The sequence below is a fragment of the Pogonomyrmex barbatus genome, unplaced genomic scaffold, assembly GCF_055798465.1.
Source record: "Pogonomyrmex barbatus isolate J1 unplaced genomic scaffold, ASM5579846v1 scaffold2, whole genome shotgun sequence".
In the NCBI taxonomy this organism is placed as follows: Eukaryota; Metazoa; Arthropoda; class Insecta; order Hymenoptera; family Formicidae; genus Pogonomyrmex; species Pogonomyrmex barbatus.
Window position 1 is genome coordinate 12,357,009 of NW_028297116.1, and position 15,119 is coordinate 12,372,127.

Here is a 15,119-nt window from a genome sequence, read left to right on the forward strand (position 1 = left end):
GAAAAGGGGAACGGGATGCTTCTTCGGATGAGGGATACGGTCTTAAATGGGAAGTAATACAGTTGAGTGATTAATTAAAGTTGACGTTTATCGTGCCCACCTACGAAGCTTATGAATGATCCACCTGACAAGAGTCTCTGCTTTCTATTATTCGATGCCTCATGTCCTTGTCGTTTTCATGAAATAATTTGTTATACTATAAAAATTATAGTTTTGACTGTAGTAAGTGTTCTTTAGCAATTTCACAATATTTCACAATGCTGCTTTCACGCATATAATTCTAAATACTTCTCAATGCCAACAAACACAAACGCAATATTTTTAAATAATAAATATAAAAATATCATAACTAAAATTAAATATTAATTAATAAAGATAAAATATAATTTAAAATACAAAATACGTAATACAAAAATAATAATACAACAACGTTCTAAGATACTTATATAATGGGTAGTATATTACGTTATTTATGTTTTTTATATATATAAAGTAATTCAAATGTGTGTAATAATCACACACGTAATAATATGCACAAATCTTTATTTTGTTTAAATAGACTAACAAACATATGTCTTTAAACTTCAAGTGCAATCGATATTTCAAATAAAGTAATACGAGACGCAGTCGCAATGATTTATGCAGAGCAAACATTTTGCTCTTCACGCATTAGGCTCTATTTGCATAGATGCGTTTGCTCAGTGTGGATGAAGTAAGTCGCGATATAGTCAGTTTAGTCAATCAATAAATATTTTATCATGATAGACGATCTCTTTAATTGACACAAAGCATGGCCTTGAAAAAGCAACGTAAGAATTTATTTCTTATATTTATACAATGAAAAGAATATAATTAAATTAAATTTTTCAAAAAAATTTTGAAATTTTATAATTTATCTGTATTGTTATACATATTAATTTTTAAATTTATTCTAAAAAATTTCAAAAAACATATTAACAGTAAGTTATTTTATTTAAAAAAATTATTTAATAAACATGTTTTGTTCGAATATTTGAAAATATTTATAATATATTTGCTGTACTAGTTATATAAGTTTTATATTAATTTTATATTAATTATTTAATACTTCGGTATGTAGAATGAAAAATATCAAGTTTTGTAAAAAAATTTTATTTTAGAAAGTCAAGATTAATATCTTACCTTAAAGTCTTAGTAGAAAAATGAGTTAAAAGATAGAAATGCTTTTGTTACAATATCTATTATCTTATATTTACATTATATCTTATATTTTTCTTTTCTTAAAACGGCAACCTCTTTAATTTTACAATTTCTACAGTTTCTAAAGTTTCTAAAAAAGAAATTGATATGTGGACGAGCAATTTAAGTGAATCATCCTGTATACCTAATATTTAGTATGTATAAGGTAATTATCTAAAATCGATGAGCAGTTCGGCCCGCCACTGAAACTACCCGCAAACCGCTTTGCGCGAATAACGTTTTTCGTGAAGTACGAAATAACGTACCGTAACTTTTGCGGCGGGCGTGGCGGTCTGTGGCATGAATAGAAAGCACCTTTAATTAAAAAGGAAAACTTACTACCTCGAAGAAGATTACGAGCACGTGCATTCGTAGATTTCGTATCAAGGTTAAATATATCGGTTCTCTAATCAATAATTGTAAAATTTGTAAAAAGTAAGAAAAGGGATAAGAAGACTACATATTTGCATTAAAAAGTAAATATAAATATGGCATTTAAAAAATATTACATTATACTTAACAATAAGTTATACGTGATGACAAACGATGTGTGCACTACGGGTATATGGAATTTTTGCGAATACATCCAGCAGATTTCCAAGAAACTACCAAAACAATCAGTCATTCCGTATTTTTATACCTCGGTAAGCGAAAACACAATCTCGTGAAACTCCGAATCCGAATCTGAGAACGTATCCTCACATCGAGAAAATTGACTGCAGTTAACTTAAGTGCACAGTGTAAAGTAACGTGACCGACTTAAGGCTGACGTATTTCGAGCGGAATATGAATAAATTTATCGAAAGAGTACGTGGATGGTGGGGTATGGGGAGAGAAAAGGAGAGTAGGGAAGGGTGCGAGATCGGGATGAAAGCTCGATGGAAAGCCAAATAGTGGTGAGGCGCGTAGGACAGGGGTAGAGAGGGGCCAAAAAGAGTTTGAAACTGCTCGGGAACCCCTGTATTATAAATATCACCTATGAAAGATGGCGCAGACAGCAGCAGGGAGGCGATGGGGCCGGGGGACGCCTGGGTAAAGGAGTGGAACAGAACCGGAATTAGCATAATCAGAATAATTTCCACCAGCTGACAGCGCCCTCATTCTTTTTCCTGCGACGCGATTCTTCCGCTGCTTTATTTTCCGTTGTTTTCCGCCTTCCGCTGCCTTCTTCGCCACCACCACTACATCCAACCACAATTTCTCAGTCTCTCGAATTCTCGCGCCGTTTTCGCGACGCTACTTGGCGCATCGCACATTGACCTGCACACTTTGGGAGTTACAGAACTGATTTAATCTTTATCGTAGTAAAGATTAAATGTACAGAAACAACATCTCGAGAGAGAAAGAATATTTAATAGATATAATACAGCAGGTGACTGTCATAATACAGTATCCTTATTTGAATAGAGATTTGAATAGGAGACTAATCATTGAGAAAACAGAAATTATCTGTATCTTTAATAACACTATCGAAGCTATGAGTAATTTTAACGAAATAGAATTTTGATAAATTGAGTTTTAACGATGTAAATAAAATATGATAAAATGAAAATGTTATTAGCCACCCATATCTATAACAATCGAATGAAGCTACTCGCGCATCTCAAATTTTGCCGTCAAAATCGCAAGAATCCTTAAAGACGAACATTTCCTAAGAATGATTTCTTAGGAAAAGATGCTACCAGAAAGTTGCAGGTCACGTATGGTTCGGATACTTGCTGCGATATGGCGCCTTATGCTACCATGCTCGACCGCCGTTCACCTTCTCCACGCTTTGACTACTTCTTCCCCCCCATCGCCCCTTTCTTCACCCTCTCTTTCTACTACCTCACGAATATATCAAAGTTCATGCGTTTCTACCTAATATCACTTGCGTGCACGAGAAAATCGACCCCTTCTTTCCTCTTTTCACAGCTTCTCCGACACACCAAATTGCGCTTTACGTGCTGGCAAACCCTTCGAGCTTTCCCTCCTCTATTTCCTCTCTTCCTTTTCCTTCTTCTTTTTTCTCTTCCTTTCGCTTCTTGTTTTTTGATCTTTATTCATTCTTTCGTCTCGTCCATTACAATATATATATATATGTGTGTGTGTGTGTGTGTGTGTGTGTGTGTGTGTGTGTGTGTGTGTGTGTGTGTGTGTGTGTGTGTGTGTGTGTGTGTGTGTGTGTGTGTGTGTGTGTGTGTGTGTGTGTGTGTGTGTGTGTGTGTGTGTGTGTGTGTGTGTGTGTGTGTGTGTGTGTGTGTGTGTGTGTGTGTGTGTGTGTGTGTGTGTGTGTGTGTGTGTGTGTGTGTGTGTGTGTGTGTGTGTGTGTGTGTGTGTGTGTGTGTGTGTGTGTGTGTGTGTGTGTGTATAAATTGAAGACTAAAAAAATAAAATATATAGATAAATTATAGCTTATGATTAGATATATCGTATCAATGTATCGATGTATATCTGATCATAAGCTATAAATATATTAATATATTATAAATATATCAATATTAACAAATTTAAAAATTAAATTTGCGAACACAGCCATCTTATATCTTAACATTTGATGTAATATTAATAAAATTCACATGAAGTTATATATTTATTTGCAATGATGCAATTATGATAAACTATCAGTTTTTATAAATATATTGATGTCAATCTTTAATCGAAATTCTTTGCTCTATATATATGTATATATATATATATATATATATATATATATGTATAAGCATTAAGAAACATCAAAATGAATATTAGATAACAAATTAGAATCTTTTGTTTCTCAAATATCTTTTACATAATAACATATATTGCAATGTTATTGCACATAAAAACAAAATACTTATACATAATATCGCACTGCAATCTCTAAGAAAATGTTTATGATGTTATTTTCATATATATAATGTCTCATCATAATTAAATAGATTAACAATTTATATAGATTAGCAATTGAAATTATTTCATAATACGTTTCATAATACGAATTGTAAAAAAATAATAATCCATTATAATAAATAACAATTTTATAATAAAAAGCTTAAATACTCTCATCAATAACCTATATAATTTGTACATTTTTCTTATTTTCCGTTTATATCTATGTAAAATAGTTTAATGTTCTATGAATAATACTGTAGCTCTTTTTTTTCTCTCCCTTATTCATAATTCTAAGAAACTTTCATTGCCACAAAAAGTTTCGACATTTTCTTGAGATTGGTTTGACATATAATTTGCATTGTTCTCATATATATTATCGCACTGCTTTTGCATAGAGAAATTTGAATTGTAAAATTCAGTACTATTTTGTGCAGGTGGATAGCTCCATTGTTCTTGAAAATAATTGTTGTTCTGCTGTAATTGAAAATAATGGGAGTAATCGGCTTGCTGCTGTTGCGGATACAATTGATGCAAATATGTATCGTCGTGTGGAATGTCGTAAGCGGATTGCATTAGGGTCTGTTGCGCTGGTACGATCTGATACGACATCTCTTGTACTCCTTTATGCTGACCATGATCGAAAATCTCATAATTGAATATTGTCTGATTATTGCTCTGCGATGAGCTGCTAGGATATAAATTACTGGCATACAAATTGCCAGAATCAGGATATTTCATGAATTTGTAATCCAACCGGCCCAATAATGTCGATCTATTGGCAAGCGTTTCAAAGGACGTCTCTGTTGCGTTGCTAGATTGCACGTTTTCAGAAGTATCAGAAGTCGATTCAATAGATTTGTTTGCCTTGAGATTTCCTTCTTTCTTACTTTTCATTCGGCGATTTTGGAACCACACTTTGATCTGTTTCTCAGTCAGGTCAAGATCAGTCGCTATCTGAATACGTCGAGCTCTGCAGAGGTAGGATCCATTACGAAATTCCTTTTCCAACGACATTAATTGTGCGCTAGTATAGGCCGTCCTGGTACGTTTTCCTTTCTTCTTTTTTGCAGTCACTAGAATTAAAAGTTTGTAATTGTTGCAAAATAAATGGAATAATTTATACGAAAAAACATTTAATATTTTTAACAAAAATAAATTACATTAACTGAAAACAAATTTCTTTTAATAACAATTGAAAAATAGAGACAATTATTTTAAACTCTAGAATTAATTTATTTAAGAAAAAAATAATTAACGAAAAAAATAATTTTGGAGCTATATGTCATGCTTTAATAAATCGAATATATAATACCCAAAATTAAAAAGAGAGATGGTTCAAAACATTTTTTTTTTAATGAAATTTAATAAAATAAAGTTTTGGTGATGACTAATAAAAACTGATAAAAATTAGTACATCTGCGCCTCCGGGAATAGATTCATTGTTAATAAATTATTAGACATTCTTGAAAGATTACGCAGTGTCATATTTTTTATCATTGTTTTATCATTGTTTTATTTTATTAATAATCGAAGAATTATATATTCTTTAATACAATGTTTTATATAAGAAACAATTTAAAAATATTTGCTTTATACAAAGAATATATTATTTCATGAACGTGTTTTATATTAGAATTCGAGAAATTTTATTTAATTATCTAATCGGTTATTCGAAAGTATAAAGTAGAAACGAGAATTGTTGATGCAAACAGCGGACAGGCCAAAGTATTATCAAGGGTCGCACAGCAGGAAACTCATCGACCCACAAGGAAGCTGCAACGCCTGCTGAGCGTTTCAAAAGCCTGAATAGTAAAGGCGTGTTATTTCGATTAAACGGTCTCATTGGAATTTATGGCTGGAGATTAATCAATAATCAAAGTAGGATAAAAATAATTGCACGGATACATAATTTGATTTATTCAAATCGACTCATTCATGCGGGAAGAGATTTTTGCATTTACAAATAAATAAATTATATTGACTAAAAAAAGCCTGTATTTTTTATGATTTTCGCGATAAATAAAGAATTATTAATTGTATAGATCTACAGATTAGCCAGTATTTGAGCGAAAGGACAGTTACATACGCTCTCGGTTAGGCGTGCAGTAAGATGTTTAGAAGTGTGCACGGATGCATAAATGGATGCTCTATCATTTGTAGATCACATCTCACTTACACGAATGTTCGATCATTTCGCAGTTTTATGTATAAATTAATAACTCTCATCACATTGCGAAAATTGCATAATGGTATAAAACTTTTCTATTTAATACAGTCATAATTCAATCAATTCTGCATAAAGTCAAAATTAAATGAATTGTTAATGGTTTAAATAATTTTTAAAACGCAATTACATTATGTGAAAGCGAGCGTGGCATAGCAGACAGCGCATTTGTTTAGTACGCTAGAGAGATCCCGCTAGAACTAAAATATTTTCATACGCTCGTGTCTCCTTTGACGGCTGACGAACTACGAGAGTATTATTACATATGAGAAATATATTTACCATAAATTTCGTCGGAATCAGAACATTTCTCTTTCAATATTTGCCTCTGCTTATCTTGTAATAATATTTGCTGATCTCTCATGCACAAATCATTTTGAAGTGGATTGTGAATATATTGTTTAGGTGAATGATCAAAATTTGTATGTTCCACTTTCTGAGTGTAATTCCATTGATTGTTATCACTGTTGCAAAATAAATAATTTTGATAATTTTTATTATCATTTTCCTCAGGTGACATCAAGTATTGTCGAGTGGGTATTGTTGCATTTACAGAGGTAGAGGAAACTTCACAGGTATATATTTTAAAATCGCAAGCACTTTGAGACTGAGAATTATATTTTTCCATATTGATATTGTCACTGCACTGCACTTTCATACTATAATATTACTTTTAATGTTATATTTTTTAGGAATTATTACTATTAGAAACATCACATGTAGCTTCAATATATGTTTTCACGTTACTCGTCTTTCATATTAAAAATTTGAAGTGTCTCGATCAGTGTCCACCTTCCAACTAATTTTGACGGAAAGCTTTAGATTTCTCTAGAGATTCATTTATATGGGTAACACGGATTATCTGCAACCAATCAGAAGCCATAAAATTCAGGTAGTAACATAACGAATGTCTTTTCACCTAAAACTTGCTTCCATGTATTCGTCACATGAAATGAATGCGATTATTTATAACTTATATATATTTTCTAAATATATGTTATCTAAATATATGTTATCTTATAAACAAAAACGTAATATTTTTCCTGCGGATAGAAATCGGTTATGTGCATATTGTATTTATATGTTTATTTATTATATTATTTATTATATCTTTTTATTAACCAATCTTAAAATATATTTTTCTTCCATTTTTTTCTAATCATTCTTAAAGTATATTTAATAATTTCAGATATATATTATTATTTTTCCAATTTTTATGTTTATTTTCTATATTTATCAAATTTATTTAAGATTGTCAAAGTCTCAAAATTTTTTGTTTTTAATATTACAAATTAGAAAAATCTAATTTTTATAAAAGTTTACGAGAGAGAGAGAGAGAGAGAGAGAGAGAGAGAGAGAGAGAGAGAGAGAGAGAGACAAAGAATAATTTGAACAATAATAATAAAAATTTGAAGACGTAAATATTTATAATATATAAATAATAAAATTATATGATATTTCGAATATGATATTTCGATAATTAATTTTTTCAATACAAGCAACAGATGTTTTTAATTAAAATTTACAATTTTTATGAGATAGAATTTATTTGTATTTGGATATCTTGTTTTTGTTTAAATTGCTTTAATTTTATTAAACTATTCATAAATTATTCTTTCCTTGAAATTTTTATTGTAAAAATTTTATTTATAATAAATATAATTTAATTGCCTTATTACTTGATTCAGAATCATTAAATTTTCGATGTTAAAAATAATCGAGGGAATTGTAATTTCAATATTTTTTATATTGTTAACGTTTAATATGGTTATATATGCATTTTACACCAGGATTTTTAAACATACGTATCAGCAAGTGATAAATTTTTGACTTTATAGACAGATCTTTCCTTTGAACTTATGTTATGAAATACCGTTAGCGAATAGAAAGAAAAACGCGGATCGGTTTGGGGTCCGGACTTCGAGATACGAAACCAGGAGATTGATCAGTGTCATCCTGTCCGTCTATCCCTGGACTCTTCTCCAGTATTTCTCCTCCCCTTTCACTACCGCGAGATTCTATATTGTCTTTTTGTCCATTTTGCGTCTCTTTTCTCTGCGCCTCTCTCCTTTTCTCACCTTTCTTCTCTTTTCCTTTTCTTTCCTAACGGAATCAACCATTCGCTATCCGCTCCGGAGAGCTGTCTGCAGATCCGCGCCACCGGTTTTCCAACCTTCTATGCCCACCCCAAGGACGAACATCCTCCGACTCTCGGCCACATCTACCCCTCGCCAAAGCTTCCTCTGCGTCGTCTGAGCGTCCTCTTTTTCTACGCCTGCTTGTTCCGTAGACAAAGATCGCTACGATAGAAAAAGAAGACCAACGGCTGTAGCAGGAAGACGTGGGTGGGTGTAAGAGTGAGTAATACTGTAGGAAGAAAAAAAAAAGAGAAAGCATCCTCTCGTTGCTTCTTTCGTTCTTTTCTTGCAATCAACTTTTTGGGCGGGATCACGCGTCCGCACCTTCTCTGTTTCCGTTACTACCAAAAATTATTGTCTCATTCTGCAATATCCGCGCTGCAATTTACGAATATTTCAAGAGCTCATAAAATATTCATCTCATAAAGAAGATATAAAGATACGATTAAATTTGCAAAAAAACTTTTTCTTAAAAATTTTTAATAAAAACAAATATATTTAGCACAAAACTTTAAAGTAAATAGTAAAACAAAAAAATTACTTATATCAGATGATAATACTATTATATTACAGCAATGAATTATTAAAAAATTATTCAGTTATATTTTGCAAAGATGTAGCAGCGATACCAAATTGGCACTTATATGTTTCTATGCGAGCTGTCTCAAACGTATACCGAATCGCATAAATTAGGAGTGACACAATGACACACGGTGACACAAAAAAAAAAAATTTTTATGATTTTACAAAAGAATCTTATCTGAATTATGATTGGTTTTATGGCCTGATTGAATACTTTTCTTATCTATTTTTTTTTATTCATAGTGAAAACTAAAATTGGAATGCATTTTCCTATCTATTCTTCCACTTTCTCCTATCTAATAATATAAAACATAATATAGTAGCTAAAATATTTTCTCACAAATACAAAACTTTTATCAAAGATATCTAACACTTGACTCGGGTTTCATTAATATTATATTATGTAACATAATATTTTACACATTCGATAAACGATGAAAATATTATGAATCATAACCGATCGTGACAAAGCTTGCATATAATTAAAAAAATATCTTAGCTATTGTATTACACTCGTAATATAAAAAGTTACTTTTTAAAAATAATTCGTTATTGTTACTACTCTTTACCGAATCAAAAAAGTAACTATTTATCGTTATTAATTATTAATTGTGAAAAAGTAATTTATTGTTATTATTTAAAAAAAGAACGATTCGTTGTTTTTCTGATACTACAGCGAGATCAGATTAAAATTAATTTTAATAAATCAATTTTAATAAAAAATTAATTTTTCTCATATTTTTAATATATAATTATAAGTATATTATGCATATGAATAATCTTTGAGCTGTCAGAATGCGCATTGATATAGAAAGGAACAGAGATGGCGAACGGAGCAAGAGATATTTCAACCGCAAGAACGAGCGAGTTGACATCAGGAAGAAGCGGGTATGAAGGGCTTGGTTAGAATATGGGGAGATAGTAGACAACGTGCATACGTATACAGAGACGGGAGAGTAAGGCGATGGAGGACAGGAAGGATGATGAGGGGACAGGGAGGTGGGAAGGGGAGATCGGTTGAAGTAGGAGGGTAAACCTTTCCCGACCCTTAGCAACGCTCTCGCGACGCGCTATCCTGCGGATAACATCAGCGGCTTCAGGACAGGAAATGAAAATCGCGCCGACACTGTTTAATTTAGATAAAAGCATATGTTACACGACGAATGGCGTCGCGGGATGGTATATCCTTGAAGAGGCCACATTATGTCTTTTCTCAGAAGGAATCTGCGTGGGACGCACATCGGGCACAAGAATGTTCTATTTTCGCACATTTGCATACCCTCTGAACGTGTTATATGTACGATTCTTTTAATTAAATTATGATATTAGCATATATTTTAGCATATAATAATTAAAGAATATGCGTACAAGGAAAATAAGATAAATATTTTTACAAATTTAGGAAATGATGTTATTTTTTTTTTAATTATTGAATTATCTATCTATATTTGTTAATTTTTACTTTTAAACGCATATAGATCTTTGCAACTAATATATTTATCTCGATCCTACTGAGACATCATGGTCGTGGACACCGAAGAAAACGACGGTATTTTGCAGAATGAGTCGAAAATCGTTTTTATCAGGAATTGGGGACTTGGTTTCACGCAAGAACCTGCCGCGGATATGACGTGTTTTTATCGGCAGTACCTCGACTAGACTCCGAAGAGCTGTCAACTTCAAGGCGGATGCCGAGATTCGCGCGAGCAGATAGAAAAGCCATAGCACTTTTATACTCTGGAGGTTAAAGTTTACGAAGTTATTTTGACTTTCAGGGTTGAATACCTCTGCCCATACCATACCTTAGTGGGAAAAGCAACCCTGTCAGCTTGGTTGACGTCTCCCGTCATAGCTACCCTCACCAAAATGCAGATCTTCCTTCTCATAATTTCCTCTCTTACCTATCACTTCTTCTTCTTTCTCTTATCTAATTATTGTCGTTTCTTTTGACCTTTTTTTTTAATTAAATTTTTGTTTCATACACTTTTGATACTTGTTAAAAAATAATTTAATACAGTATTTCATTATTTTTTAAACGTAAGTAATTTTTAATTTCAAATTGTGTGTGTATTATATTTTTTTTTATTTTGTATCATTTTATTTTTACACTCGTTCTATCGTTCTTTTCTTCTCTATCTAGTTCTTTTCTTTCTATCTTTTTTGTTGTCCATTTGCTGTCCCTGGTTTAAGTAAAAAGTTAGCAATCTTATAATAAAACTTTGCTGAATACAAAATCAGTGGCCCGTCTTTCTTGATGGCCAACTTGTACTGTATTTTAATGGAACAAACTTGGTACGGTTGTGCGCGCCTTCTGTGCGATACTGTAAAGTCTTTATCAGCGTTATTATACAAATTCCAATCTTCATAATATTTATAGCCTTATATTACATAATTACACGTTTTATACGTTGATGAATACCGATGATGAATATCAATTAGAAATCTTATAAGATAATTATTATTTGATTGTCAATTATAATATTACAAGTTACATAGACTTTACCTACCCGTTAGAAGACATGTGGTCAACGCGCGACGTTCACCATAATGCTTACAGCATGCCTTCCTTCAGGCATGCTGCAAGTATATGTACAAGGGTAGCGCGGGGAGTTGCTTGCGTAACGGATGATATATTATCGGGCGCTGTTTGCACTTTGACAACATCGCGGGGCATAAAAACGCTGACTCATTTAAAGCGGCCCCCGGGATTGCGCGGTGCTTCGGGAGGATCCGCGTGCCGGCCTCCCCCTGCCTCTCCATTCGCCCTCGAGCCCTCCTCTTTCTCTCTCTTTTCCGATCCTCCGGTGTTCCAACTACCCGCCCGGCCTCCCTTTTCCGTTCCGGCGCAAACCACCACCATCCCAATTGCACCCCCGACGTTCTCCTTCCCACCTTCCCTCGCTTTGTCCACCGGCTCCTCGTCCCAGCTTCCACCGCATTTCGGCCCCGCGACTCTCCTGCAGATCCCACAAACCTACCCAGCATCTCGTGACTCTCTTTTCTTCCGCGCCAACGGCAACCGGACTCATCCTTCGTTCGCTTTCCCGCCTTCGTCCTCTCCCGCCACCCCGTGTTCACTCTCACTCCACTCCTGGCGTTGCCCGCAAACTGCTGCCAGCGTTTCCCATGACCTGTTCTTTCTCTCGCTCTTTTCTTAAAGATTTCTCTTCTTCTCCAGATCCATTGAAGCGTCGACTAACGGTCGCTTATATAATTGCGATTCTTGGCATAATTTGTATTAAGGCTAATTAATTGCAATGGTTTGTATAATTCAGTTCACTATCATTTCCTTTTTGCCTTTACAATCAATGGATGTTCAGTCTCCCAGTAGAATAAACATCTATATATATAATATTCATTTATATAGTTTAAAAATTATGCGAAAAAGATATACTTTTTTTTTTAATTTATACAATTCAAACAACTCTATACACATTCGCATATATATAAAAGTCTTACTCTCTTTAACTCTCCGGATTAGGAATCTTACGCAAAAGTTGATAAGTGGAATGGGGTGAAATGTGGGTCGCAAGACTCCCTCGAGTGGATTCAGTGGGGTATTCAATGGGGTAAATGGGGTATTGCATATTAAATGCGCAGATAGGGGGTTATAACGGTAAAAGGAGGAAGTACGGAATAGCTTGGGATTTAAAAGAAACGTGTGGAACAATGTGTGTAAGCTTGATGCGGTTATTGATTACGGATCACTGTCATTGACGGCCTGTCATATGGAAACAGTAACTGTTTTTCGTCACATACATACACGTTAAACTTGAGCAGATTTTTAAATTATCTAAACTTATTTGAATTTTGATTATTTAATAAATTAAAATTATGTTTAGTTGTTAAATTTTTATTTATTACTAATAGCTTATAAAAATTAAAATTTGTTTGTTAAATCGGGAGAGAATATAGATAGAATTAGAATAATATAAAAAATGAGACAATTCAATGCTACTTTTGAAGTGTTTTTCATAATTATTTTTTTTATTAATTATTATTTTTATAAAATAACTTTTTATTAAAATTATATTCAATTATTAATTTATTAATAATTTGACAGAAAAATTAATTTTTAATAAGAAAAAAATTAAAGAAATTTTTTATTATATTTAAGTATATATTATAATAAGAAAAAGAAGTTTTTATTTTTCGTAATAATTAGTGTAAATCGTAATAGATAGAAAGCCAGAAGGGAATGGACAGAACGGGAGGCTCGACGACGTATGTCCCCAAAAGCCGCGGAGCTTAGCGTTGAGTGATCGCCGCTCAGTCGACCTCGTAACCGGCGCCATATATCATTCAAGATGGCTGGCATCTCACGCTGTTCAGAGAGAGACAAGGGTGACAACCCTCCCGTCTCTGCTTGCTACTTTTGACTGGCTATGTCTACGCTTTCGCTGATAATCGCGTTAAGGAGATATCAACCCTGAAGCGGTGGTTTTTCTGTACATGCAAACTGTGTTAGTAGATATTAAAGGTTTTAGTAAACGGATAATTGTAATAAAATCATGTATTAATAATGATATTCTTAATTCTTTACTAATTATGCAAATTTTTAATTATTGACTAATATATAAGAATGCTATAATATCATAAAATATACATTCAAAAAAATTAAATAAATTCTTTGGTTAATATATTAAATTTAATTAATCATATCTAAATTTTTTTTATTATTTTAGTAATAAAATAAAAGAAAAGAGAATTAAAATAATAAATAGATTAAAATAAAAAATAAATTAAAATATGGGAAATAAAAATGGTATTTAAATATATTAAATAATTTTAACTTCAAACATAAAATTTAAATAATTTTAAGCGTATTTACTTTTATAATTGCTTTTAATTTGTAATATTGAATTAGATTGCTGTGCAACTTATTAAAAGAGAAATAAAATGATTAAATATATGTGTAGATAAAACTCCAATATTATTTCAAAGTATATGTATCTACGCATATAGATTTGTAATTCTGGGATAACGCATCGATCGATTATTTTGTATAAATAATCAGAGGATTATCAAAAGCTAATTAATTTGCATTTGTGGATTAATTACATGAATAAATTAATTAAATGCCTAGAGAAAATGTGAGATTTAGGTTTATCTATAGATTTGGATTTACGTGAACAATACAATTTCATAATAATGTGATGTGATTAGCATAATTCAATATTATTTTATATGCGTTTAAAAAAATTCTTGCCTTGGAAAAATAATTGGAAAAATATTTTCCTCGGTTCCATCTACCGTCTATAAATGTATTTTAAGACAACGAATCTCGTGTATGTCGGTAAATGAAATTTCTGTGCAGTAAACTACTTTACTAACGTCAGGTTTAGCCCTATTCAATTAGTTTTCTGACAAATTGTTCTGTCTTTAACATAAATTTATACTTTATTAATTCCATCAACTGTCAACTTTTTGTATTGAATGTATCCGAAATCCAATATATGTATATTTGATATTTAAATAGATATCAAATATATAATTTCCCACTGTGCTTTCCTTCCTGCTTTTTATTTCTTCGAAGTTTCAGACATTAATCTTTATTTAATTTTATTTATAAATATTCTCCTCTTCTTCTAATTATAAAATTAGAAATATATTGAATTTTATTGTAATATATTGTAATTTTATCGTAATATTTTACATACATATATAAGATAGAAAGAATAACGTTTTCTATGTGAAGATTTTTAATATATGTCAAAAGTGACATATCTCCATTTTTGAAGAATAAATGAAAATTTATAAATTAATTAAAATTTATAATTATCTATTCTATTATATTATAAAGAATATATAAATTAAACATATGCCAGTATATAAAAAATACATGTATACATATTTTAATGTACAAGATAAATGATAATGTACAAGATTTAATGTACAGATAAATAAATATAAATCGATGTTCACACTGTTTTGAACGAATAAAGTTATATTCAGTATATATTTTTCAAAGGAAAAACTAGCTTTTTATAAAGACAATATAGCTCGTCTATCTATCATACAACGAGCAATATTGGCATGCCCATCGGTTGTAATATTGAAATTGTACTTTTTGCAATATGAGAGTTATTTATGAAACGTAGCAG

The 15,119-nt window shown here is 31.7% G+C and overlaps 1 protein-coding gene across 1 annotated transcript; it reads right to left on the reverse strand.

Annotated features, from left to right (window-relative positions):
• Positions 1 to 4,353: 4,353 nt before the first annotated feature.
• Positions 4,354 to 5,358, reverse strand: LOC148936675 (uncharacterized). The gene has a single exon (XM_089076089.1). It carries the CDS (start codon positions 5,083 to 5,085, stop codon positions 4,354 to 4,356), a length of 732 nt encoding a protein of 243 aa, XP_088932215.1. The 5' UTR covers positions 5,086 to 5,358.
• Positions 5,359 to 15,119: the final 9,761 nt, after the last annotated feature.